Source organism: Heloderma suspectum, chromosome 1, assembly GCF_057233095.1.
Source record: "Heloderma suspectum isolate Gila_16-S chromosome 1, 16-S_ref, whole genome shotgun sequence".
Classification (NCBI taxonomy): Eukaryota; Metazoa; Chordata; class Lepidosauria; order Squamata; family Helodermatidae; genus Heloderma; species Heloderma suspectum.
The window spans coordinates 221,419,262-221,444,747 of record NC_139458.1 but is presented as its reverse complement, the minus strand read 5'-3'; the positions used below and the strand labels follow the sequence as shown (position 1 = coordinate 221,444,747).

Genomic DNA, 25,486 nt, shown 5'->3' with positions numbered 1-25,486 from the left:
AAATTTTATTTATGTATTTATTTATTTATTTAAATTACTTTTACTCTGCTCTTCAGCTGCAAAGACTTCCAGAGTGTCTTACAAAAGATTGTAAGCCGCTCTAGCATGCTTGCTTGGGTGGGCCAATCACTGTGAAGCAACCAGTGATCAGGGAGGGCAAGGGCAGGGCAAGGGGGAGATACCACAGAGTGTGGGGTGCGATAGATTCAGAGCGTGTAAGGGTTTGTCTTGCAACATGACCAGTTCTTGCGGGATGCACTGTCCCTCCATGGAATGATAAAAAGAGGAGCAGAGCAAGGTAAAAGAAGCCCGTATAAAGAACCCTGTGCTTGAACAGTACAGTGGTACTGTAGTGGAATCAAGCAGTTGTGTAGAGATGCCCCAGGTGTCCATTCCAGCAAACAAACAATTCTGGGACTTAGGCTCACCACTCTGCCACTGACAGCCATCCAGCTCCAAGACAGTGGTAAAGCTGGAACTCACCACAGCAAAGGATACCATACCATATGCATAGTGCCTAAATAACACATCTGTTAAGTGCATGGTCCTTAACAGCTGTAATTTCCCAGAATTTTGGAGCTTGAGTGAACATGGAAAGCACAGTATGTTAAACTGAAAGGTTTTTTGTTAAATGAATTTCATATATGTGCTTGTAAATTCATTTATTCACACTTCATTTACAAGGTTTTGGCTTTGGAAACCATTCTTTCCGCAAAAAAGGGGAACAACAACAACAACAAAAACAACACTAACTGGGATGCTGCTCCCAGCTGCTCCCAGCAGCATCACTAGTGGAACAAATGCTATATCAAGATCTTCCATGTAGGTAGTTGCTCTGATCCAGCTCTCCACAGAAAAGAATTATGAACTACAGTGGCTTCTCCAGTCCATGTGGGAGACTAGAGGAAGTGTCAGCACTGAGGGAGAAACTCTGGCCATATGTCCCTACTCCCATAGGAGCTGTATGTGTGCAGATAGGGACTTATTACCTCAAGCCATATTTGCAAAATATCCTAAAATTCCACAGTGAGTCAAATGCTGTGCTAAAAATAAAAGCACCCAAGTGGAATACATTTATAAATGGAGGGCGGATGTGCACGTTACTTACAGCACGTTTATTTTGAGATTAAAATTACAGTTTTTTTTTAACATTTAGAATTAGAATTCTGTTAACATGTCTTAAGAACAGTTATTATCCATTGACTTGTTTTGTACAAAATATGTGAAACTTTAGAGAAACACACAACATTATCTGAATTTAGCATCTGTCATGTTCACTTTCACTGTGGTGCTGATTGTTTCCACAACCCCATCGACATCTGGAATAATGCTAAGAAGGGAACAGGTTTTCTTTCCATTGACAAACATATGCATTTTAGATATGTAACACACATTGTTCAGGTGTGGCAGCCTGCCTGCTCTGTTATATGTGTGCAGACCAGAACGTTTGCTTTCTCTTCTGGATAAAAATATTATAAAGATTTATATAGATTATATCTACCATGGAGACAAGAAACCATCCAATCTGTTTACTTTTTAATTTAGTTTCCCCCACCCAATGTTTTTCAGTGATGTGATGTTTCAGAGCTAGAACTGAAATTAATTTGCTCACACTTATTCTCCTCAAAATTCTTTCCTGTAAATTTCGGGGCTGCATAGTCTCTAGATATTCTGTCGATATACAAATATTTTCTGAGCCTTGATATCTATATGTTATATCTGACTTCATTTATTAAGAAATAATAAATACACTTGGTACATGATACATTTAGGGTACAATCCTAACTAGATAGGCGGCTGCCTCCGAACTCGGAGGCGACTGCCGGCCTATCCAGAGCAAGGCAGGAGAGGCGGGGGGGTGAGGTGGGAATCTTTCCCTCCGCACCTCTCCTGCCCTGCTATTTTCCACTAGACAGCCGTTTTCAACTGTCTAGCCACGGGGGGCTGACCAGAAGAGGAGGCTGTGTGTACGACATAGGATGTATCGTACATGCAGATCCGCTCTCCCCTCCCCAGAACGCCCCCAGCCCCGCCCTTTTTCAGTCGCTCCACACTCCTCTTCTGAGTGTGGAGGACGGGGCTTCTCCACACTGCTTCTGAGGCAGCGTGGATGTGGGGGGAGGTCAGTTCCTGGAAAAGGGCATATCCTATGTCCCTCTAGACAGTGTCTAGTGCCCAATAGGATTGCTCCCTTAGCAAATAATACATTTATATAAACCTTTTACAGTTTTCAAATAATCTCCTCTATATTATCTTGCAATCCATACTACAACCAACTAATGTGGTTCAGTATTATTATCCAGATATTGCAAATGAGTAGTGGAGGCTAAAAGTACAGTGGCTTTCCTAAGGCCTTTTAGAAAAATCATGGGAGGAGCAAGATTCAGATCAATGTCTGTATGATTCATACCTCAGTCTCTTGGCCACTATGCTTTATTAGTTCCATATTTAAGAGCTGGATATTGGCAGGCAATGATACTGATGTTTGTCAGTATTTGAGAACAGTGAGGGATTCAGGAATGACAAAAAGAAGTACCAACCCCTGGGTCTTAGGAGATCTTAAGAGACCCTTTACGACCACTATATAAATGCTACGTATTATTAATAAGAGGATCACGAAGGTGGCTGGCATCAATCTGCAAAGTATACTTGGTAAGATGCTATGCATGAATGTATGTTCCCCGCTAGAAGAACCATGCAGTCCAGACTACAGCCGCTCAGTCCAATGGTTTCTGTCCTTGTGGGTGGGAAACCTGAGGAGAAGCCAAACACTTATGTGGGGCCACAATAATTGGTACTAGAATATTTTTCAACCAAAGTTGGTAGCCTTTCTGCATTCTCCTGATCCTTTTTAATTTGATCACAACTTGTTTTTCTGTGCCTTGTCACTGTGTCAGATGCAGGATGGCATTTCATGGTGTAGGGGTGGCCAACTTGTGGCCCTCCAGATGTTTTGGCTTACAACTCCCATGATCCCTCACCGCTGGCTAGGGCTGATGGGATCACAAGTTGCCCGCCCCTCTCTTAGAGAAACTGAGCAAGGCCTGGTTCCAGGGATGCTCCTCAGTGGGCACATCAGCTGTGACCGTGTTCCTCCTAAGTCAGCCCTGACTGGTCAACCCTTCTTCCTCTCCTCACACCCTGTTCTAAGTAATATCTTGCTTATAATAATTCTGGACAGCTATCTAGCAAGCTGGGAGAAAATGGGATGAAAGGGTGTGTGTGTGTGTGTGTGTGTGTTGTGTTATCACTTCCCAAATCCTGTAAAAATATATTAAAAATAATACATATTTTAAAATGTTTTCCTATAGGCCTGAAAGCAACTCCCCCAACAATTCCTGGATGCCACTCTATTCTACTACACCGAGGAAGTGCTTTTAACACTTCCCGTAAGAAGTAAACACATAAGATTAGTCCCTGCTGGATCAGACCAAGGTGGGCCCATCTGGCCCAGCTTTCTATTCCCCACAGTGGCCAGCCAGATGCTCCTGCAAAGCGGCACAAGGGCAACAGACCTTCCCTCCCATCCGCCCTGGCACAGCAGGTGCGCTGCCCCTGAATGCGGAGGTCACAATTAGTTATCATGACTACCCGCTGCTGATAGACTCCCGCTCCATGAATTGGTCAGATGCCCCTTTGAACCATTTGAAACCAGCAGTCATCACCACGTGCCTCGTGCCAGCAAACTCCAGGTGGTAATTATGGGTTTCTTTCATCTGTCCTGAACCTACTGCCAATCATTTTCACGGGTTGCCTTCATCATGCGCAACTTGATTCATCTCTGTCACGTCTCCCTTTAGTTATCTTTTACGAACAGAAACAAAAAGGACCCAGTGCTTTAGCCTTTCCTAGTAAAGAAGGTGCCCCACCCCTCGATCACTTTCGGCCGCCTTTTCTTTTGTGCTGTCAAACAAACCCAAAGCCTTAAAAGAAAAGGAAAAAAGACTTTGACAAACCACCTTAACAGCAAAGCAGGAAGTCCTGGGGCGGAGTATTTCCAGCAATCCGGTGGGAGGAAGGCTGGGATAGCTGGAGCTCCACAGGCGAGGGAAGGGAAGGGAAGGGAAATGACATGTCAGCCTCGGATGTTGCTGCTGTGCCAGGACGGCTCTAGGCCCAGGGGAATGCAAATGGGCCCCCTTTGACAGATGGCTGATGCAAACCACCCAAGCAGTCAGGCTGCGGGCACTGATGCCCCCGAGCACGACAGCAGGGAGAGGCTGGGAGCTCAAACACCCGCTGGCAGTCATGGGGCTCATCTCGGTGCCACAAGTGGAAATGCAGGTAATGTAAGGCACACAACCCCTCCCCCTGAAAATCATCAGGTAAGAAGGAAGGGAGTAAAACCCCTTGCAATTTTTTTGAAAAGAAGTGACACCTTTCATCTCCATTTCGCTATCTAGACTTTGTTGTGTGTGTGTGTTTTTCCACAAGGATCTGTCAAAAAGCAAACTGCTTTTTGTTTGTGGGGGTGGGGGGAGCTGTGTTTCTTTTTGGGTCAGGAGCTAATGATTATTCAGGGATCTTTCAATTGGTGGTGTTTAATGTATATTTGGATTTAGCAGACAAGTGTGTATGGCAACAACCAGAATGAACTTTGAAAACCTTGAGCAAACCAAACAAAACTGGGGTTTCCGATGAAAAGGCACCAGGATCTTCAAGAGATTTAAGTACAAATTACAATCTAGTATTTCCAACCCATTGAACTACCCTTTTAAGGTTTACCGACAGGCAGCAATTTTTTTACACACGATTTATACTAGTTACTCCAGAAATATGGAAAACAACATTGCTGCTGTTACCTATTATCCACATCATGGCCAATTGATTGGCATTTGATTAAAAAAAAGTGGATCATATCCCAGGAGCCAATGCTGTCAACAAGCTCCTACCCCTGTTTTAAAGCACTCAGCAGTCACCATGCACTGTTAGGGGCAGTATAGTCAGTTATGTGAGCTGGGAGTCATGCGACCCAAAGTTCCTAGCTCAGCTGCCAGATGAATCTGGGAGAAATGCTGCTCTCTGTCCTATTTGTTTCTGTAAAATATGGCTCATAGTATTTACCTACCCTGGCAAGCTCTTCAATTTTCTACAAACATTGACAGCTAAGTCTAAGTAGTGAAAAAGTATACAGAAAGACACGGGGCACAAACACATCCACACTACATTCCCCACCAAGTGAGGGCCAGGCCACTCATTCTTGGATGAAAGGGCAGTTTTCTGCCCTCATTGCAACAGCATTCATAAGCGCAGCTCTTTCCCTTTCCCTTCAGGAATGCATGGCAGCCATTCACTTCTAGAGTCCTGTTGGGGAAGTATTTGGGTGGGGACAAAACCTGCTCTCTGCCTCTGGTGACTGCAGTGACACCAGCGTCAGAAGCAAGCCTTCCTCTTATCTACATGTCCCCATCCTGGTGAATGTTTCTTGAGCATGTATATGAGGAAATGCTGGAAACTGCTTTGCTGTATATATCTGGGGTTTTATCAAAATTTCATGTGCTGCTTTAAAGCACTTCGTTGTTTTGCAAATCTGTTGATATTTTCCTTGGTAGAAAGGCATCAACAACAACTCACTACAACCCCTGCAATTGCACATACATAACTGTGTAGACATGATATTATTAGCAGTATACATATTATAGATAAATTACTTTCAAATTATTCACAAGGCAAATAATTCGGAATACCCATGTATTCCATATCAAGATAATTTAACCTAATCTGATAAGAGTGATGATAGAAATGTAATTGTCTAATAATGGATTCCTGGGCTGCAGTTGCTCTAAGTCACTGTAGCAAATGGGTTTGGGGGTTGTGGGTTTAAATGCAGCAACCAATTTTTCTTAACTCATTCTAGCTTTATTTCCTGCTGTTTACAAAAAAAAAATGTTAATAAAAGCTGCATCATAGGATTTTTTGCACAAACAGAATTTATTACAACAATTTATTCACTGTGAAGAACACACAACAACCCTGCAAGGCTGGCTGCTTGCCATGCTACCTTATTTCTTAGGCAGTACCTTCTTTTACCCTCTGGCATTATGGAACCCCAAAAACCTACGGGTTATTTACATGGGAGGAGAGGCCCTGCCAGCTGAACACACAGATTCCGCTTATGAGCTCCAGCCCATTTTTCATTATCTCTTCAATCAAATCATGTAGCATAAATCAAGCAATTTGGCACATGGAAGAATATTCCTTGGATATCAACAAAGGTAGCCAAAGTCCCAATTCCGATTAAGAAACTTTACTGAAATTAAAGAAAAGGGATCAGGGAGAAATTGAGCAAGGTAGCAATATAAATGAAATAAACAAGTTTGCCTCTGCATAGCTTTTGCTTGAACAATGACAAAACTGGATTCCAACTTACATGTGAGTAGTAGCATGGGTCACCATGGACGCCCAGTGGAAGTCGCCTTCATATTGGTAGCAGCCCTTCCTTTATTCTGCCAAGTGTGGTGGTGGGGATTAACAGGAGGGAAGATGCCCTTCCAGTTAGGAATGTTGAAGGGTGTTTGGAAGTAAACTGTTCCGAGACAAGTAGCGCTTGGGGAGGTGGTGATTAATGCCAGCCAGGAAGGTACGAGGAGATAGAATAATATTTACATTGTCACAGCTAATTACAGGTAGAGGCTTTGTGGGTCTCCATGCTGGTGGTTATAAGTCTTTTGAAGTCTGCTTGAGCAGGGAAAGGCCTTGGAGGGTATAAATAAACAAACTGTAGATTAATCCCCCCACTCCATCCTGCTTCTTAGGCGAGGCCTGCAAAGCACAGGAGGAAGGAAAGGCCTGCGGAAGGTGCAGGTCAATCCCACCCCTTCCCTCCTAGTCTAATTTCCCATGAACATGGAAAAGGTCTTGGCAGGGGAAATTAGTCCCCACCCTTCCTAAGTGAGGCCTGTAGTTTGGGCCCAACTTCTGCAAAGTGGTCGTGGGTGTCAAAAGCGGGCAACAGTGATTGACCACTCACCCTTCTGCAGGCCATTGTAGGCTCCTATCCTTGCTCTCTGCCCTGGGCAGGTGTGTGTTTCTTTTTGGATGAGCCTCTCCAGGCCTGCAGCTCAAGTGGCATCTTCACACCTCGTTAGCAGTCTTCACCAGTGAGCAACTCTCTCCTTTCCACACTGTCCATAGATCTCAGACAGATGCTTCTGTCTCCCCACTGCCTCCCACCCAAGCTTTTTCAGCAGTCTCCCCCCTCATCTCTCTCCTGCATGCTGTCCATACCTCTTCAGTTATTGCTCTCTCCTGCATGCCAAATGCTTCCCCTTTCCCCTCCATGGTGCCTTCAGCACATGGGCTGCAGAGAGCAGGAATTGCCCAGTCTGTCAGCATTTCAGGGAGGATTGTGGGAGCCGCAAAATGCATGAACACCTTTGTTGGCTCAAGAGGTGCAACTGAACTGTTAAAGAGCCACAGTTTGGCCACCACTACACTAGATGTTGTTAGGCTAGCTGTATGCACAGTAACTTGAAAATGAGATGGGCTAATTAATTTGGGCCTTGTTTTACATTTCTGTTACAAATCATTGCACTGGTTTAGCTAGGTATAATGGAGGACACCAAAATATAAATGAACTTCAACATTTCAGACAACTTTTCAGATCCTTAGAAACTTCCCTAAAAGGGTGAAGGCAGATGTAACATTTTAAGCATGATGGAATGGTTTGAACACTCATTCTCTGCATTCAGAGGCACTTGTTTTCAAGGCAGAGAGTCTCAAGGCATTCCTTCCATTAATGGAACAGCTCCTTCCATTTGTGGAAGGAGCTACAATCCAGTGGAGGCTTCCATTCATGGAAGGTGGGAGCTGGTTTTCACCAATTCCCCCTTCTCCCTGCAGTCTTCTGTTCCACCACCCACAATGTTCTGGAGAGTTCTCTAACTACCTGGAGCAGACTTTTGGGGGCACAGAGGGCTGCACAGGGGAGGAAGAATTGGCAAAAACACCACAACAACACCTGTACAGAGACCCATAGAGCTTGAAGGCATCTTAGGCTCCCCCATACCTGGAGTCTGTCTGACTCAGGCACTTTCTGGCAGCATGCTGCCTCATTCTTTTCCGCAGCAACAATAAGGACCCCTGAGTAACTGCTGAGTTTCTTGGTCTGAGGGCTGAGTTACTGCTGAGTTTCTTGGTCTAACACAGGCATGGGAAACCTTGGCTATGACCCACAGGCGTTCCCCATCTGGCCTGCTAACAGCAGCAACAATCTCTTCAGCACAGGTCGCAATCTGAAGGAGTGGTTGAAGGAGCAGTTCTGTGACCATCCCATTGAGCATTGTGAGGACACCCGACTCCATGATGCTGCTTATGTGGGGGACTTGCAGACCATTAGAAGCCTGTTGCAGGAAGAGAGCTTCCAAAGGTAAATCTTCATTTTATTGAATCCAAACATGGCTTCTCCAGTGATAAATTGTACATTTTTGCCCTATGCAGATTGTCACCAAATCTGTGGAGGGGCGGGTGGGGATCAAGATCACGCCTCCACGCATTCAAGGTTCCATTTGTATCTCGGTTGCACCTATCTAATCTATAATCTCCATGTTTGCAGAGTTCAGATGATTCATGGGCTTCTTGTGCTAATAGTTCAGGTATTCAGAAGTTCAGATATACATATGTAGGTTGGTACTGGATGTAGGTTTAAGTGTACATGTGTACACTCAGTGGTGGACTGTGCACAGGCTTTCTCTTCCTAAAACGAGAGGCATCAAAGGGTCACTCACCTGTCTGTCCTGAGGATGAGGAGGATAGTAAATCTGACCCAGGTGGTGCTGCCCACATCATCCAAGGTTCAGTACAACATGATGCTATGTCCTATATCTAGCTTGTCAAGGCTTTCTTCCAATGCTTCCAGTAAAATGCTTTCTAGATAAAAGAGGAAGGATGCCTGGAGGCATATACCTCCAGCTTCTAGGGACAGAAAAGTTGGAGCTTGTCCTGAATTTCCACCCCGTGCTTATTCAGAATAACACAGGCTCATAGGGTAGAGGCAAGACAAGATCCAGATACCTTCATAGATAACTTAGTTGTGCTGCTTTCGTCTTTCTTCAGCCGCATCAATGAGAAATCTGTGTGGTGTTGTGGTTGGCTGCCTTGTACGCCGCTGCGGATTGCTGCCACAGCCGGACATGGAAACTGTGTGGAATTCCTGATTCGGAAAGGGGCGGAGATTGATCTTGTGGATGTGAAAGGACAAACTGCCTTGTATGTAGCTGTCGTGCATGGGCACTTGGAGTGTGCCCAGATCCTTCTGGAAGCTGGCGCTGACCCCAATGGGAGCCGTCACCATCGCAGCACCCCAGTGTATCATGCTGCCCGGGTAGGCAGGGCTGACATCCTGAGAGAACTGATCAGGTAAGCGCACAGATTCATTTCACTTCATTGTCGTTTGGGGGCCAACGACCTATCAAGTGAACATGATATATTTGCTACCGAAAGGCTTCTCAATCTGCCAATTGCAATTGGCAGGAAGAGAGCAGAGGTAAAGTGGGGAAAGATCCCAAGGAAATGGAGACCACTGGGGCCAGATCTACAGAGGGCTTTTACGCCGGTCCTACTGCACCCTGAAGTTGATAATGTCAGATGACGTATGCCCAGCGCACTGTTTCTAGCTCTAAAATCCAACATTTCTGAAACTGCTTTTCTGACAGATTACCCTGTTGTGGTGCTTTTTCGGCACTTTCTGGGTCTGTGTGAGCTGAACTGCCCTCGCTGCAGGCTACTTGTTGTTCAGTCGTTCAGTCGTGTCTGACTCCTCGTGACCCCATGGACCATAGCACACCAGGCCTTCCTGTCCTGCGCTCTCTCCCGGAGTGTGCTCAAGTCCATATTCATTGCATCGGTGATACTATAATTGGCAGAAGGGAAACTGGCAGGGTGTGGGTGGGTGGGTGTGGGGACAGCAGAGTCATGTCTGCCCGGAAGTAACTTCATATTGCACTTTGCCGAGTACTGGAGCAGAGGGATCGGGAGAATTCCTCTGCCTGTTGGTATAACATTCATTGAACGTGGGAGTGGGGAGTGGGAGTGGTGGAGAGCACGCCTCAAGCCTGCCCTTTTAAAACTACGCATCCCTACTCAGAAGTAACTCGTCCTCTTTTGCAGTTCATGGCCTGCAGCGGGGGAGGAGGGGCAGAGGGGAAGTGGCAGAGAGCAAGCCTCAAACAGCGGGAGGGGGAAGGAATGGGAGGAGTTAACCTTCAGCTTCTCCTTATCTGCACACCTTCAAATATGAATGGACGGTTCTCTTTTTTTCTCCCTTTTAATTTCTTTGCCTCAAGGAACAATGAGCTGGCATGGATAACCATGTCTACTCAGAAGTAAATCCCATTTTTTTCAATGAGGCTTACTCCTGAGAAAGTCAGCAGGTTGCTTTTAGATGCCCTTTGTGTATATATATAAAAAAAATCTCCATGCAGCATGGTCGTTTTACACTCATTCCTGCACTGTCCTTCCCCTCCCCCCCTTCCCAGTTCTTGGGTACGCAGAGCTTTATTGATTTTAAGAGGTGATGGCTCCCAAATGACCCATAATCCCGCCAGGACCATTATTATTATTATTATTATCACTGCTGCTGCTCAATATCGCTTTTCTGCGGGAACGTTGTTGCGCACCCTTGCATTACTTCCCCAGGGCTTAGGGGCGCTGCCCTACTACTGGAGGGAGAGAGGGGCAGGAGGGAGGATGTTTACATGTCTACTTGGAAGCAACTTCTCCATTGGAAGCAAGCGAGGGGAGGGGGGGACCTGTTGATTCAAAGTTGTGGGGGGAGCAGAGGGCTAAAAACGGGAGATGCACAGGTACGTAGAGCTTTACTGATTTTAAGGGCTAATGGTTCGAATGTGTGCATATACGAGCTCAAAAAGCGATTGTCTCCAACCCACTCCTCAGTCCATTAACTGAGAACAGAAAGGAGAGCAAGGGCAGAAGTAACTCGGTGTCTCCTATTGACTTAACAAAGCACGGAAGTGCGGAGAGCAGCAGTGGGGGCGGGAGGGAAACCTGTCTTTCCACATGTCCACAGCAATTTAATTCAAGTTCTTTAATCCACCCCGACTTCATCTGCGAGGGGGAGCACGCCAGGGGAGGAGTTTGCTAAACGTGCCTCTTCGGAAGTAAGTCCTACGCGTCCATTGCACTTGACTGAGCAGTTCCATTCACAGCGGGGAAGGGGGAGGCGGCCAGTAGTGGCAGCATGGACAGGGTGGGGAACAAGCCGCGCTCATTCGCTGAGCAGCATCTCTGCAGTTGATGGTGTTCACTTCAACTGGCGGGACTCCGCCCAACCCCCAAGTAAGGTGGTTTACAGTGCTCTTGTGTGACTTGTGAAAGCGGGATCTGAGGTGGTGCACACTCCGCTTTTTTTGCTTCATTTGCTGCTGACGGACCAAAGCCGATTTCATGGTAATCTGGATAAAACCAGAAAGCGCTCTTCATTCTGTTTCCGTGTAGATTGGGCCCAGGTGGAAAGACTTGAGCATTCATGTCTTAGGATGACAGAAATTCAGAATCCTTCCCAACATCTAGACATCATTTGTTTCTTTACAACATTTAACGAATTACCATTCTGAGTAAAAAGTGCTCATCAAGACAACACCTTCTGGTTCTTTCTGTTCTGGCCTTTTTGAAGGCAGGTTGACAGATATGCTAATTGCTCAATGACAGCAACATCAGGAGATATCTTACATGTGTGAAACAGCTATTACTGATCAAAACAACACAGACCAAGTGTTCACTTAACATTTTTCATTTATTTTTATTTATTCAAATATTTTTACTCTGCCTTTGCATGCATGCATACCCCTAAAGGCAGCTAGTAATGAATCCATAATAAAAACATTAAAAAGTGTTTCATCGCTACAAATACAACTCCAATTGGCAAAATTTAGAGAGAGAAGTAGCAAAACCAGAAGCAAACCCTGATAAAAGAACCAAACATCAGTTTCAAACAGTCATCAGTTACTGCCCAGTTACTGTCCAGTGTCCTGACCTAGGACCTGAAGGCAGGAAAGGAGGGAACTGGCCAGACATTCCAGGGCAAAAAGTGGAGGCCACCATCAAGAAGGCCCTGTCCCACATAACCACCTATCATATCTCAAATGGGTGTGGGATACAGAGCAGGGCCTCCTATGAAGTCGGAAGCTTGCAAGTCAGTTTTAAGGAAGGGAGGAATTCATTTCAGTTGAAGAGATTAAAGCATATATCCATTGAAATCCATGTGACTTAGAAGTGGTTAACTTTGGCTGCATGGTGTCTGATACGTCTTGGGGCTGTTCACCCATTACATAGCAACAAACCTGAGTTTTGCACCAGGCGTGCACTTGTCAGGCAGTTGCAGGTAATCCCAACTCTCTAACCGCTGTACTTGTATACTTTTAAAGGGTAGGTTATAAATCCCCATAATAGATAGTTAAATAAGTGTTTTTATATACCTGTTTGTTGCATACCCACTTTATTTGCATTTGTAAATATCTGCATTTGTAAATCATAAAATCATAATATGTGAAGTGGCTCACAGCAGAGGCAGTACAACAAGTCTTCAGTTCTGAGAGGCAGATGAGACATGATGGCAGCAGCTCTGTATGTCAGAATTTTATTTCTGATCAATCCCAATAAAGTGGGGTTGGAGGTTATTTAAAGTGCCCTGAGATGGTAGTAAGGAACTGTTGACCCACCCCTCCATCCGCCCGTGGTATGCTCCTAAAACTGCGTTTTCCTCAAACATTTTTCTCCTGCGACAAGTTACTTTGGATGTCAGAAACCTACCAGAAGAGAAATCAATGGGGAGATGCAGTTTGAAGTTGGGAATATGGGCAGTGGAAGAGTTCAGCCCTGCCTTCTGTTCTGTCCATCCCTATTACATTTTAAATCCCCTTCCTCCTTTGCCTGCAATTTATAGGAACTCGATCTGATCCCTGTTGGATTGTCCTGCTGTCGCATCTTCTTTGGCCCCGAGTTAGAGACAGTCAGCTTGAAGCATGGAGGGAGAAGCAAGTGATTCAAATGGATCCGCACTTGATTTGCTGATTAGTGTGCCTGTCTTTGGCATTCCCTGCTGGGGAATCATGTGTTGCTTTGTGACACCTGTTTTTTGGCAGTGGGGGAGGGGAGTTAATCTGCATATGCTCTACATTTTTCTCAGGAACCTACTCTGATTCATATGGATTTATGCAGAAATTTGGCATACGGGAATGATGTTCAGACTTATGTATCTGCTGGCAAGGACACTTGGCCAGCAATATTCAAATGTGGACTTTGGAAAACGTTCAGGTTTAAAATTAACTGAACTTTGGCCAATATGTTCTGGTTATAGAATGTATCTTTCAAGATGGCTATGCTAATACCAGATCGTCATGTTGAAATGCAGTTATTAATCAGTTTTAATTGCTTTGAAGAGAGCTTGAAAGTATCAATCATGCCATTCACTGACATATTGTGGAAAATGCTCCAACACCACTCGGGAATCCACAGCTAAGGAGGGATGTGAAGCCAAGCCAGAGTATAACATCCCTCCCCTGAATCACCGTGGCTCCCTTGCCTTCCCTGTTGTATCCCTGACAACCCTTAGGTCTGGCCTGTTCTGCCCACACTGTAGCTGTAAAGTTCATCTTAGCCCCACCAGGGCCCTAAAGTCTCATGGGTCTTAGATCATTGGCACCAACCCTGCCTCTCTGTGTCTCTTATTTTCTCATGTTACTAAAGAATCCCATCAACTACAGCACAAAGCAAGCAGCATGTGGAACCACTGCCCAGCCGATTGTCTCAGCATCAGCCTAACACTATGCCATGTGGAGCAAGCTATGAGAAAGGCAAGGGCAAATCCAGTGCAATTCCTCTCCTCCCCCACACCGCCGCTGCCACTGCCGCCACACTTCCTCTAGGACACACTGTGACCCCTGGCAGGCAGGCGCTCTTTCTCACACCCTGCCCCAAAGGCCAAAGTAGAAGTAATTCAGGAAACAGGGTTTGTTGTGAATGAGCAGCATGCCACCGCACACAGCTCGTTGCTCCACCTTCTTTCCTCCCTTTGTGTGAGAGGATAAACTGAATCAGAAATGGAAAGCCTCGCATGACATCTGAACCCGGCTCCTGGTTTGTTGCTCCCAAACAAGCCAGGCTCATAAGTCAGGAATGAAACAGGATTTTTTTGTTGGCCTATGAATCCTGGCTTGTTTGGGAGCAACAAACCAGGAGGCTGGGACCAGACATCACGTGAAGCTTTCCATTTCTGGTTTGTTTTACCCACTTGGTAAAACAAGACTGAGGGGAGATATGATAGCGCTCTTCAAGTCCTTGAAAGGTTGTCACAGAGAGGAAGGCCAGCATCTCTTCTCGATCATCCCAGAGTGCAGGCCACGGAATAATGGGCTCAAGTGACAGGAAGCCAGATTTCGGCTGAACATCAGGAGAAAATTCCTGACTGTTAGAGCAATACGGCAATGGAACCAATTCCCTTGGGAGGTGGTGGGCTCTCCCACACTGGAGGCATTCAAGACGAGGCTGGACAGCCATCTGTCAGGGATGCTCTGACTTGGATTCCTGCATTGAGCAGGGGGTTGGACTCGATGGTCTTGTAGGCCCCTTCCAACCCTACTGTTCTATGATTCTATGATTCTATTTCTAGGAAGGGAGGAGTGAACCGGGAGCAATGAGCTATATACACAAATAAACCAAGATAGGGCAGTTTTAGGGACGGGCGGATTCCCTACCTGTCATTCCGGGGGGGGATCCACCCACGGAGGGAGGCGAACCATCCCTCCCCCCGGAATCCGTCCAGGCTGGCTCCGCTCCGCATTGATCCTGCAGAGCTGGCCACCAGCTCCGCATCGCTGGTGAATGGCGATACGGCCGGCAGCCATTGCCATGCCGTATCGCTTTGCTAAGTAAGTCTCCAGACACAAATGGCGTAATGGGCACCATTTGCGGCCATAAAGTTGGTATATTAGCCTAAATGCAGCCATTTACGGCTGCATTTAGGTTAATCTACCAGCTTTATGGCCACAAATGGCGTCCTCTACGCCATTTGAGTCCCTGTTTTTTGACGTGATAGGCTACTCAAATATTTGCATTCTGCCACAGGCCCCAGTGGGGCCGGATTCTTGGAATCTGACCTCATTGGGGTCTGTGGCGGAATTCTCCCCCATCCCTAGCCAGTTCTGGCTTATCGTTATGTGTGAATGCAGACATGGAATGTCTCTCGATGTTTCCTTTTTTTAGTTAGTTTAATGGAGCCAAAAGGGGCTCCAAGTTTAATCAGAGCAGAGGTCTGAGGGAAGGGGATACATAACTTTTTTCCGTAGGTCATGATTTCAATCAAAAGTTGCCCCAGCTGTTTCCCCATGCACGGGAGAAAAGATATCAGGTCCACATGTCTTTTCCCTTGCAGAGGGAAAAGCAGTGAGGCCAGGGCAATTAATGCACTGGCTTCCCAATACCTGGACAGTCTCCCAGTACTTGACTTACTTGGGTAGAAAGATACGCCTGTGCCACCATTTGGAATGTACAAAAGCTTTTTTCTGAGGTAGCTGTTAGTGCCTCTTTTGGGTGAAGTAGTTCTGAGAAGAGAATAGCAAAATTGTTATGTTCCAGCCCTCAACCAGGGTGCATCCAAAGGGGAACACTCAAACTATTCCCAAAAAGCAGTTTAAGTGTGATGAGCTGTTTAAGGAAATGCACAGTATGTGCACTGTCTTGATATGTGTTTGGTCTGGAGAATGACTGCCTGTCATGTGCCTGTCACTATTACTTTGCCTAAAATGTTGGTCAATGGGTAATCATTTCCTGGATATGAAGCAGCACTGAGCAAAATTTTAGGCACAATAATAGTAAAAGAGAATAGTGACTCTCTCTCCAGCTTTTGGAATGTGATACCTATCAGAGTTTAGGAAGGTGACATTCTTCAGCTAGTGCAGACAAGGGAAACTAAAATGATCAAGGGACTGGAGCATCTCCTGTATGAGAGAAGGTTACAACAGCTGGGATTGTTTACCTTGGAAAAAAGGAGGGTAAGGGGAGACATGAGAGAGGTGTACAAAATTATGCATGGTGTGGAGAATGTGGACAGGGGGACATTTTTCTCCCTCTCTCAAAATACTAGAACCCGGGGTCATCCTATGAAGCTGATTGGTGGGAGATTCAGGACAGATAAAAGGAAGTACTTCTTCACACAGCGCATAGGTAAACTATGGAATTTGCTACCACAGGATGTAGTGGTGGCCACCAATTTGGATGGCTTTAAAAGGGGGGTGGACAAATTCCTGGAGAAAAAGGCTATCAATGGCTACTAGGCTTGATGGCTATGTGCTGCCTCCAGTACCAGAGGCAGTGAGCCTATATACACCGGTTGCTGGGGAACATGGGTGTGAGGGTGCTGTTACCTTCATGTCTTGCTTGTGGTTTCCTGGTCGACAGCTGGTTGGCCACTGTGTGAACAGAATGCTGGACTAGATGGACCCTTGGTCTGATCCAGCAGGGCTCTTCTTGTGTGCTTATGAGATGGGGCAGCGAGTTTGGCAATTTTAATGTAGAGATCAAGAAAGCTGCAAGGTGGCTGAAGGTGAAGCATTCTTGGGAGTGCAGTAGCTCTCTTGGAGGCTTGCAGCCGAGTTAACAGCTGTGCTGTTTGCTGCAGGAGTCACTTTATTTCCACTCTGTTCTGCTTGTATAGTGGTAAATTCCTGCACTGAGCAGGGGGTTCGGCTCGACGGTCTCATAGGCCCCTTCCAACCCCACTATTCTATGATTCTGTTCTATGATTCTATTACAAAGAAGCCATGTCTTCAGGGCAGTCTCTTCCAAAAGAAACTAATACATGTAGTGCTGCCCCTGGAACGTCATCATCTGGGGAGTGGAGTAAGTAACAGCATTTCACCTTTAAACAGCTTGTATGTACTTCTGAACTTGGGAAAGATATTTGAAGGTTCTCAGACACTCTTCCAAAAGTCAGGAAACAAAAACTGTATGCAGAGGCAAAAAGTCTATACATGCCCTCACTGGAATTGAGCCATCCCGTGATTTTATGTAGTCTGAATGTGCAAATTGTTACATGCAGGTATGACTGACTGGCTGACATAGCAGGGAACTAATTGTGCTCTTCAAAAGTGGCATTTTCCAACTCTGTAAAGAGTAGCAAGCCCTACAGACAAAAGCTGGACATCCTAAGAAAACTTGGCCCAGAATATCACCCTTTACTTACTAACTGGCGGGGGGATGGAAATATATAATTAGAAAAGCAGAAACCTTCATTCTCAGATGTCTTGGATGGGAAGACATAATTATTCCTGATTCATTTAATTACTCCATAGGGACATCTTGGAGACTTCTGCTTAGAGTGGAATCTCCTTCCTGGATATAGCAAAGCCAAACACTCTCCTAGTGGTGGTAAATGTGGTTGGATCATTCTTACTTCTGAGTTATTTTTCTTTCTCTTTACTATGTATGCAATGGCAACTGTTTTTCTAGGCATGTTTCCTAGGTGTTAGACAAACACTTCAAATAGTCTGCAGAATTTACATTTCAAACCAATATATCGTTTAGGACAGGCTCGTGGTGATGGTTAGAGATGAGGCAGGGCTACAGGAATAGTAGCTCTGGTATCTTGCTGTACTCTTTGAGACCTGTTGAGCAGGAAACAAGAAATGGCATTTGGCTCTTCATTTGGCAAGATGCCTCTTTTTTGTTGTTGTTGCATATTTTCCACTTTGCCAACTCTATTTGTCAAAAAGGTTGAGTCTCTGAACATGTGTTCATTCCTATTGCCTTTTGATAATTAATTAAAAATGCATGAGCAGATCTCCAGAAGGCAACAGGATAAAAAGTGCTGCCAGTGTTTATGTGAGCACACAGCAATGTGAGAGTCACGTTTAAAGAGCAAAAGATGTGGAACAGGTGACAGGCAATCCAGTAGGAGGGTGAGAGATGAAAGAATACCCCAATTTACCTCAGTGGCCCTTCTGATCCACTTAGACCAGCTTTCTCCAACCTGGTGCCTTCCAGATGTTTTGGACAACAACTCCCAGGATTTGTCATGCCCTACCTGGAGGAGGATTTGTCTGGAGAAGAGGAGGGGGAGAGCCAGCACAATGGGCCCCATTGTGGGCCTGGGCAAGGAGCAGGAGGCCTTGGCTGACAGTCGTCCCCTGGAAACATTGCAGGAGCAGCCTGGCCCCTCTTGAACAGTTCCTGGATTTCCCCAAATGCTGGAGGCAGAGTCTGAGATGATCCATCCCTCTGAATGGCGTAGAACCAGACACGAGCAGCAAAAGAACAAAAGGAAGTCACAGTGTGGGGCCTCCCTTAAAAGCAACACACTGACCTAATTAGCCAGCTGTGCTAATTAACGACCAGCTATAAATTCAGCCCCGCTGATACCAGCTCTCTGCTGCAAACAACAGTGCCTTAACCTTGGGTTTGCATTCCAAGAGACCAGATCTGACGGACTCCTAGACCCTCAGCTACCCATCTGAACAACGCTTTCGGACACCCCCCTGACTGGCCTTGACACTTGATAAAGCGGACGCTGGTGAACTGAACTTTGGACAGCTTTGACCTCGCCTCTGCCTGTGCCTGCAAAACCTCCTCGGAACTCCTGTGTATGACCTTGGACTGAACTGGTTGCTCTCTTGCTGCTGCTCCTGGGACTATCTGCGCCTTGCGCAAGGCCCTTGCATGTGTTGAAACAGGACAGGATTCCTGATGATTGGCCATGCTGGCTGGGGCCTAAACTTCCATCAGCCCCAGCCAGCATGGCGAATGGTCAGGAATCCTGGGAGTTGTCGTCCAAACATCTGGAGGGCACCAGGTCGGGGAAGGTTGCACTAGTCCATACTGATATAATAATAGTTATTCTACTCATCTTGACTAAAACGTCCTATGTTTTGCCACTAAAACAAGCCTTCTACATGCAGTCATCCATGTGTTATTGCATATCCACATTTACACCAACCATCTTGGGAAATGGGAGTTACAGAAGTAATGCCATAGAATGGGCACATCTACCCAAGTTCAGCATGTACCTACATGGGCCTGAAACAAATACAAGCTCCAAGATTCTCTATGCAAACAATGTTTTACTGGGGTCTATGGCAGATCCTGGACTATACCCCAGATTAAGGGCTCCCTGTGCTGGCTTTAGATACCACTGAGAACTGGGCTGTTCACATACTTCGTTATTTTTATTGAATGAGCAAAGTGTGGGCCTTTGGTTGAACTCACTTATTTGTTCATTGTTCACTGTATGTATCACAATACCTCCCAGGAATTCTAAGATATCGAAAGAAAAGTTGGTGTGCCCCTTGAGGACACAACTGTACATTTCAAGTCTGAGCACCAGCCAGGCCCCTGTGCCTATTTTCAGTGGGACCAGGAAAATTTTAAAATGCCCTGCAGTACAATCTCTTTCTCTTATGCGTTGAGACATTGTAAACATGACACCACATTTTTCTGCAAAGTTTGAACACAGGATATTCAGCGAACATGTGGAGGGAGAGAAGGATTGAGCAGAAGTCCTGAACAAAGCCTTTCCACCTTTTGCAAGCTTTGCAGTCACACAGAGAGAATTTCCATGAGTAAAAAATGTACACATGTGGTCTCTTTAAGAGTTTCAGCTTGAATGAACAGAGGTCACAAGTGGGGACAGTGGGGGCAATCTTGTTCCCCCCCCCATCCTCCTCACATTCATCTGGTTAGCTTAACCTTGCTCCACACTTGTTTTGGGAGCGGTGAGGAAGGATGCAGACACATTGAAACCTCTCTCAGATATTGTGGTTTACTAGTAATAAGCTCTGCAGGATTTTGTCTACCTTTTTACCTAACCTCTTCCAAAATCTCTTCTGGTAACATAGATTATGTATAAGGTGATCTGTGGTATATTATTCTATAATCCAATATGATGGGTAGCCCTTTTAAGGCATCAGTGTACCCCTTCTCTTTGGCCGCATTTCGGATAACCCTCTTAATCTTATATTTCCCAAAATGATCAGGAGAGTATATGTAGATTATTTGCTTTAGTACAGGCTTGTTTTCTATTTTCCCATAGAGGGCAGCAGAATTCTGCTAATCTCTGAGGTCTTGGCATTTTTTAGCTGGTGTTCTGATTAACGAGGACTCTCAGGGCTCCTTCACACAGAGCTTTGCTCCTGCTGTTGAGATTGCTCACTCACAGAAGTTTGCAGGTCCTTTTCATGATGTCATTACCCTCCAGGGCGCATCCAGAGGTAATTCCTGCTTATTTTGTCACAAAAAGATACGGAACTAATGAACCATTTTTCAAAACTTGGAATGTTACGTGATTAAAACAGTCACTAGATGGTGCTGTTTCATTGAGTTCTATGGAACTTTGAAAAATAAAAGTTTCCCCTCTCAGCAATCATGTGGTCGCTGTCTGGGAGCCTGTGCTAAATGCAGCAAGGCTCCAGAATAGGAGGACTGTGGCGGTTTTCCTTAGTGTAAAGGCAGCACCAGTTTCCACCTTTGCATGTGAAAGCTGTCATAGCAAGCTGGCTACTAGTAGTGTCAGCACTAGGGGAAATATATATATTCTTGTCTGTAACCCCACACGGTGAAAAGCAGATGTAATTGGAACTATTCCTAGAAAGGAATTTACCAAAGCTTTTTTCTTTGCCCCATTCAGAGCCTCATACTGATCTGTACTTTCATAAAGCTGAAGGGAGAGAATTAGTTTTAAAAATACACTCTTGTTCCCTAGCAACTAACAATTGACACACCACTGTTGGTGGACAGGACTGCAGCACAGTGGGAGGCAAAGAGGGCAGGGAGGTTCGATTGCTGAAGAAAACTCCAGCCTGAATACCAGGAGCCAGTGGAGCAACAGAGAGAACAATTGGATATGCATCTGGATCTCTTGTCTGAAGTCTGAGGATTACACATAATCCAAGGGGGGAATGATGTGTAAAATCGGCACAGGGAGTCTAGCTAGAGCCTACCCCAGATTAAAGATTTCCTGGTGTTATATACCTAGATCAGATTACAAACCTAATCTGATGGGGGAGGGCAATCTTCTGCCAGAATTCACAAGCTTTTATTTCCATCCTTCTTGGTCCAGGACTAGGACACATCAAATCCAACCGGGGGGCAGATGTCATCTGTTGCTGCTGGGGTATCTCTGTCCATTCTGCAGCAATTCTAAGGCACAGAGCCACACACAATCTCAGCCTAGCCTTTGGCAAGACTTACAAAGCTAGATCTAAAGGAGATTACATTTGAGGGTTGCTGGAATCTGGAAGTGGTTGGGGAATTGGATTTTGTGGTTGCCTAGCAACCCCCATGCCCTTCCACAAAAGGACCTTTCAAAAAGAATTTTGTTTTCTCTCCTCAGGTATGGCGCTGATGTGGACGTTAATCACCATTTGACCTCTGGAATCCCTAACCCATCTTCCCGACCGCTCACATCCCTAGTGGTCTGTCCTTTGTATATCAGTGCAGCCTATCATAACCTGCCATGCTTCAGACTGCTTCTGAAAGCAGGAGCCAACCCAGATTTTAACTCCTGTGGCCCTGTAAACATTCAAGGATTCTCCAGGGGCTCTGCAGTGTGCGTGATGGATGCAGTCTTGCGCCATGGCTGTGATGTGGCCTTTGTCAGCCTCTTGATTGACTTTGGTGCCAACCTGAATCTGGTGAAATGGGAGACTCTGGGAGAAGGAGCAACAGGAAGGATCAAAGTAAACCCAGAAGCCATGTGGGTGTTTAGAGAAGCCAGGGGTGAGTGGAAACAGTTCTTTTGGCACTTTTTAGCCCTGCAAAAGGAGAGCTCGTTAAACTGAATGTACATAGATTAGCCAATTGATTAAAGTGTTCTTAGCTGCATTTTCCGGGGGGCGGGGGGATTTGACTGATGAATGCTAGAAAATGTTTTCTAATATTTAATTAGAAAGTTAAGTAGTGTCACAATACAAGAGATTAAGGAAGAGATTTTTTTTGTTTGAAAAGCATTTATATACAACTTTTTCATGCTAATTTCAAAAGCAGTTCACAAACAAAAGGATAAAAAATTATACAATAATACAATCTAAGTAAACTAAGTAAAAACAAAAAGGAAACAGCAGGAAATAGCACAGTGCTGAAAGCTGTATAAGAGCCAGAAAAAAGCAATTAATTAATTTTCAAATGCCAGCTGAAGCAAAAACCTGGCCCATTTTCAGAAAGTTAGCTAGGAGAAAGCCATACAGATCATGCGGCGAGATTAATGTTGTATGTGTTTCACATTGGAGCCCTGCTCCTTGTGAGGCTACCCTAGCAGCACCCTCACAGAATGGAAGTCAGAGCAGGGCCTCATCAGAAGAGGGTGGGGGAGGGGGCACACATGGGAGACATGTTCCCTGAGATCATCAGGATCCAGCACCACTACTGCTATGCTAACAGCAACAGCGATAATAAATGTCCCTCTCTTCTACTAAAAGTGCTGTACAGCATAATCGTTAAATCATATCATATAATCAATAAAATGACAAAACAACCACCACATTCTAAAGGTAATAAAAGCTATTTAGGTTTCTAAAAGGAAAAAAATCCAGGACTTTGAATTGGGCGTAGAAATGAACTTGCAGCCAGCGCTGATGCTTCAAAACTGGATAGTTGTGAATAGCAACCTACTCCTGTTAATAGGCAGGCTGCCACATTGTCCAGTAGCTGAAGTTTCTAAATAGTCTTCAGTGACAGTCCCATGTACAGGGAATTACAGTAGTCTTTATGTTCCAGCAGCGGGTGTAGCTGCACTATCAAATGAAGCTGATTAAAGGCAGTCTGGGCCACTGATGCAGCACCAGCAACCTGATCCTTATAGATGAGCGTGACCCCATCCGGAACATGTACATCCTCAGCTAACTGATCCACTGTGTACCCCACTATCATCTGTCTTATCTGGACTGAGCTTAAATTTATTCATCTTCATCCAGTACATCAGTGATTTATTAAGCAATACAGACAAACTCATTTGTCAGTCAGAAAATGAATTAAATGGTTTTACTGACCGTAGACGAATTTGTTATAATGCAACTTGCACTTAATTCCACTTCTTGTGAGACAGCTCCAGTTAAAAACAGATTAGAAATCCACGTGATGAAGTATATCACTTAATTGATAAAGGCTGAAAGCAGTTATTTTAGTAAATATTTAACAACTTTCACATCTTGATGTCAGCGGGCAATAGAGCCACTACAACTCAAAGAGGCTTTCCACAATGCCTTTTGTTTGTTGGAGTACATGCCTGCACTCTCCTTGACACCCCAAAGGGTGTCCTAGCAAGAAGTATAATTGTACCTAGTAAAAATTATTATTTTTATTTTTAATAATATTAGTATTATTAGAAGTGGCCAGAGGAAAGATAGTATATCATGTAAGTAGAACCAGCCCTAGTTACTCAGTTGGAGGGAAAAAGTATGTAGGCTGCAATCCCACACTTTACTTGGGAGAAAGATCTACTGTACTCAGTGGGACTTAATTTGGAGTAAATATGCATACAGTCAGACTGACGGATAAGTACAAATGATCAAAATCAGGATTTGCCTTTGATTACTCTCTTACAAGTTAAAGTCTAGGATGACAGATCCACTGATGGTAAATTAGTAGGTTGCTTAAACAGAAACTTAATGGTAGCTTATAGGCTGTGGGGAGTTTATAATATTTTAAAAATACCCCACTCCTCTTGCCAAAATAAAGGACTTAACTAGGCATAGAGTGACATTTCTGTACTAGTTACTTCTGTTCTCTTATTGTCTGTTTCTTGTGTGTTTAATTGCAGGCTGCCCTAGAAATTTGATGTCTTTGTGCCGTGTAGCAGTGCGAAGGGTACTTGGGAAATACCGCCTGCAGCTGATACACACCCTTCCAGTCCCAGACCCTATCACAAAATTTTTACGTCATGAACAACAGTAAGATCTAACTGGACGGTTTGGAGGAGAATTTCCTTTCTTTGTTTTTGTTTTTTAAAGAGTGATCTATTGAAATCAGGAAGCAGTACTTCCTAGTGCTGTTCAATATATGCTTTGGTTAATGTCATAAAGGTTCTCTTTGCCATACTACCTCCATTACTTAATCTTTGTAATTTGGATTTTAGCAGTGCTAGCCTGGTGAATCTGATCTGATATAACGCTTCAGATGAAAAAGATAGGACATGGTATTTAGTATAGACAGTGTATTTATTCATTTATTATTTATTTTTAATGGTTATTTAAATATTTATAGACTGTTTTTTCAAAAAAATGTCTCAAAGGAGTTTATGTATTTATTTAGATTCATACTCCTCCCACTTATGGGGATGAGTCATAAACAGCAGAAAGTAGTTTTGTTCTCTGGAGCATTACCATTTAAATTACACATGTTATTATCTCCTCCTTTGGTTCTACTTTAGTTTCAAGTCTTTCTTCATACCTTACCGTGCAACCATCCCCAACCCTGCCTTTCTAATACAACTTATAAAAAATGCTGCCATCCACTTTCTACTCCTTAATTTCAGCCACAAGCTCTTTTCACGCAAAACAGTTGCCATAGCTTGAAATTGGTGTGATGGTTGCTCTGCATGATGAACCATTTCTGGATAGCAACGTATACATGGGCTGGCTGATACTGTATAGTTTTTGCCACAGTTCAGTAAGTCAGCAACAGGAATGTGTTGCAGTGACATAAAGGCAAACCACATGGCTGGCTTGGAGCTACTACCATATGAATGCAATTTTAAGCAACTCCCACATGGCAGCCATTATGTGTGAAGCATGCTCTGAATAATCACTAATAAGACACAACAGGACACTTTGGGGTTCCAGAGGAAAAAAGATTTAACAGCATCTTTCATTGTGTTAGATTCCATTAGTGAAACTTATAACTCCGCTTTAGAGTTATGCAGATCTGATTGCTAGACCAAATAGTTCCTATGAAATTTGACAGCTTGCATATCCTTTTAACTGAAGCTGCTCCAATAAGAGTTTTGTACTATGTAAATCATGATCATAGATATGCATCAAAAGCATATAATGGATAGGGTCTCTCCCCCCTTCCCCTCTGGTTCGACTTTAGGTCCTAGAGTGGCACTGTTCTCAGTGGAGAAACTGGTGATTGTTGCTGTCCTTATGACCATGTTGCTGTCCTTATGAGCAGCAATTGTGGAATTTCTGAACATTTTCTTTCAGCATGATGACACATTGAAATTCTTATCCATTGCTAGCACAGGAGTGTCACAGTTTTCTGAAGCATTATATTTTGTGTGTATGTGTATAAGAAATCCTATCGGTTTAAAATTCTCCAGGAATAATACCATCAATATAAAGTTAATCCAGAGATTTCTGATATCCACAATGTATAACTTTGGGGATTAACACTGTACTTATTTATTATTTACGAGGCACCTAAAATTTTCTAGGCACTGTTCAAAAATTTAACCAAAAACAGAAGGGAGGAACCAAAAACAGAAAGTATGCAAAAAAAGAAACTAGTTCTCAAACGTGCCAGCAATTAAAGTTTATTGCAGCCC

General features: G+C 44.5%; 1 protein-coding gene across 1 annotated transcript; it reads left to right on the top strand.

Annotated features, from left to right (window-relative positions):
- The first annotated feature begins 4,041 nt into the window (after window positions 1–4,041).
- Window positions 4,042–25,486, top strand: ASB1 (ankyrin repeat and SOCS box containing 1). The gene is made up of 5 exons (XM_084820112.1): window positions 4,042–4,284; window positions 8,227–8,368; window positions 9,055–9,357; window positions 21,338–21,723; window positions 23,762–25,486. Exons 1-5 carry the CDS (start codon window positions 4,149–4,151, stop codon window positions 23,893–23,895), a joined length of 1,101 nt encoding a protein of 366 aa, XP_084676238.1. The 5' UTR covers window positions 4,042–4,148; the 3' UTR covers window positions 23,896–25,486.

Bases quoted from the DNA above. Each gene is read 5' to 3' on its own strand.
- ASB1 (XM_084820112.1), top strand. From the start codon at position 4,149: ATGGCTGATGCAAACCACCCAAGCAGTCAGGCTGCGGGCACTGATGCC. The intron at 4,285-8,226 runs GTAATGTAAGGC...TCTTCAGCACAG, and splicing joins TGCCACAAGTGGAAATGCAG to GTCGCAATCTGAAGGAGTGG. The intron at 8,369-9,054 runs GTAAATCTTCAT...GTCTTTCTTCAG, and splicing joins CAGGAAGAGAGCTTCCAAAG to CCGCATCAATGAGAAATCTG.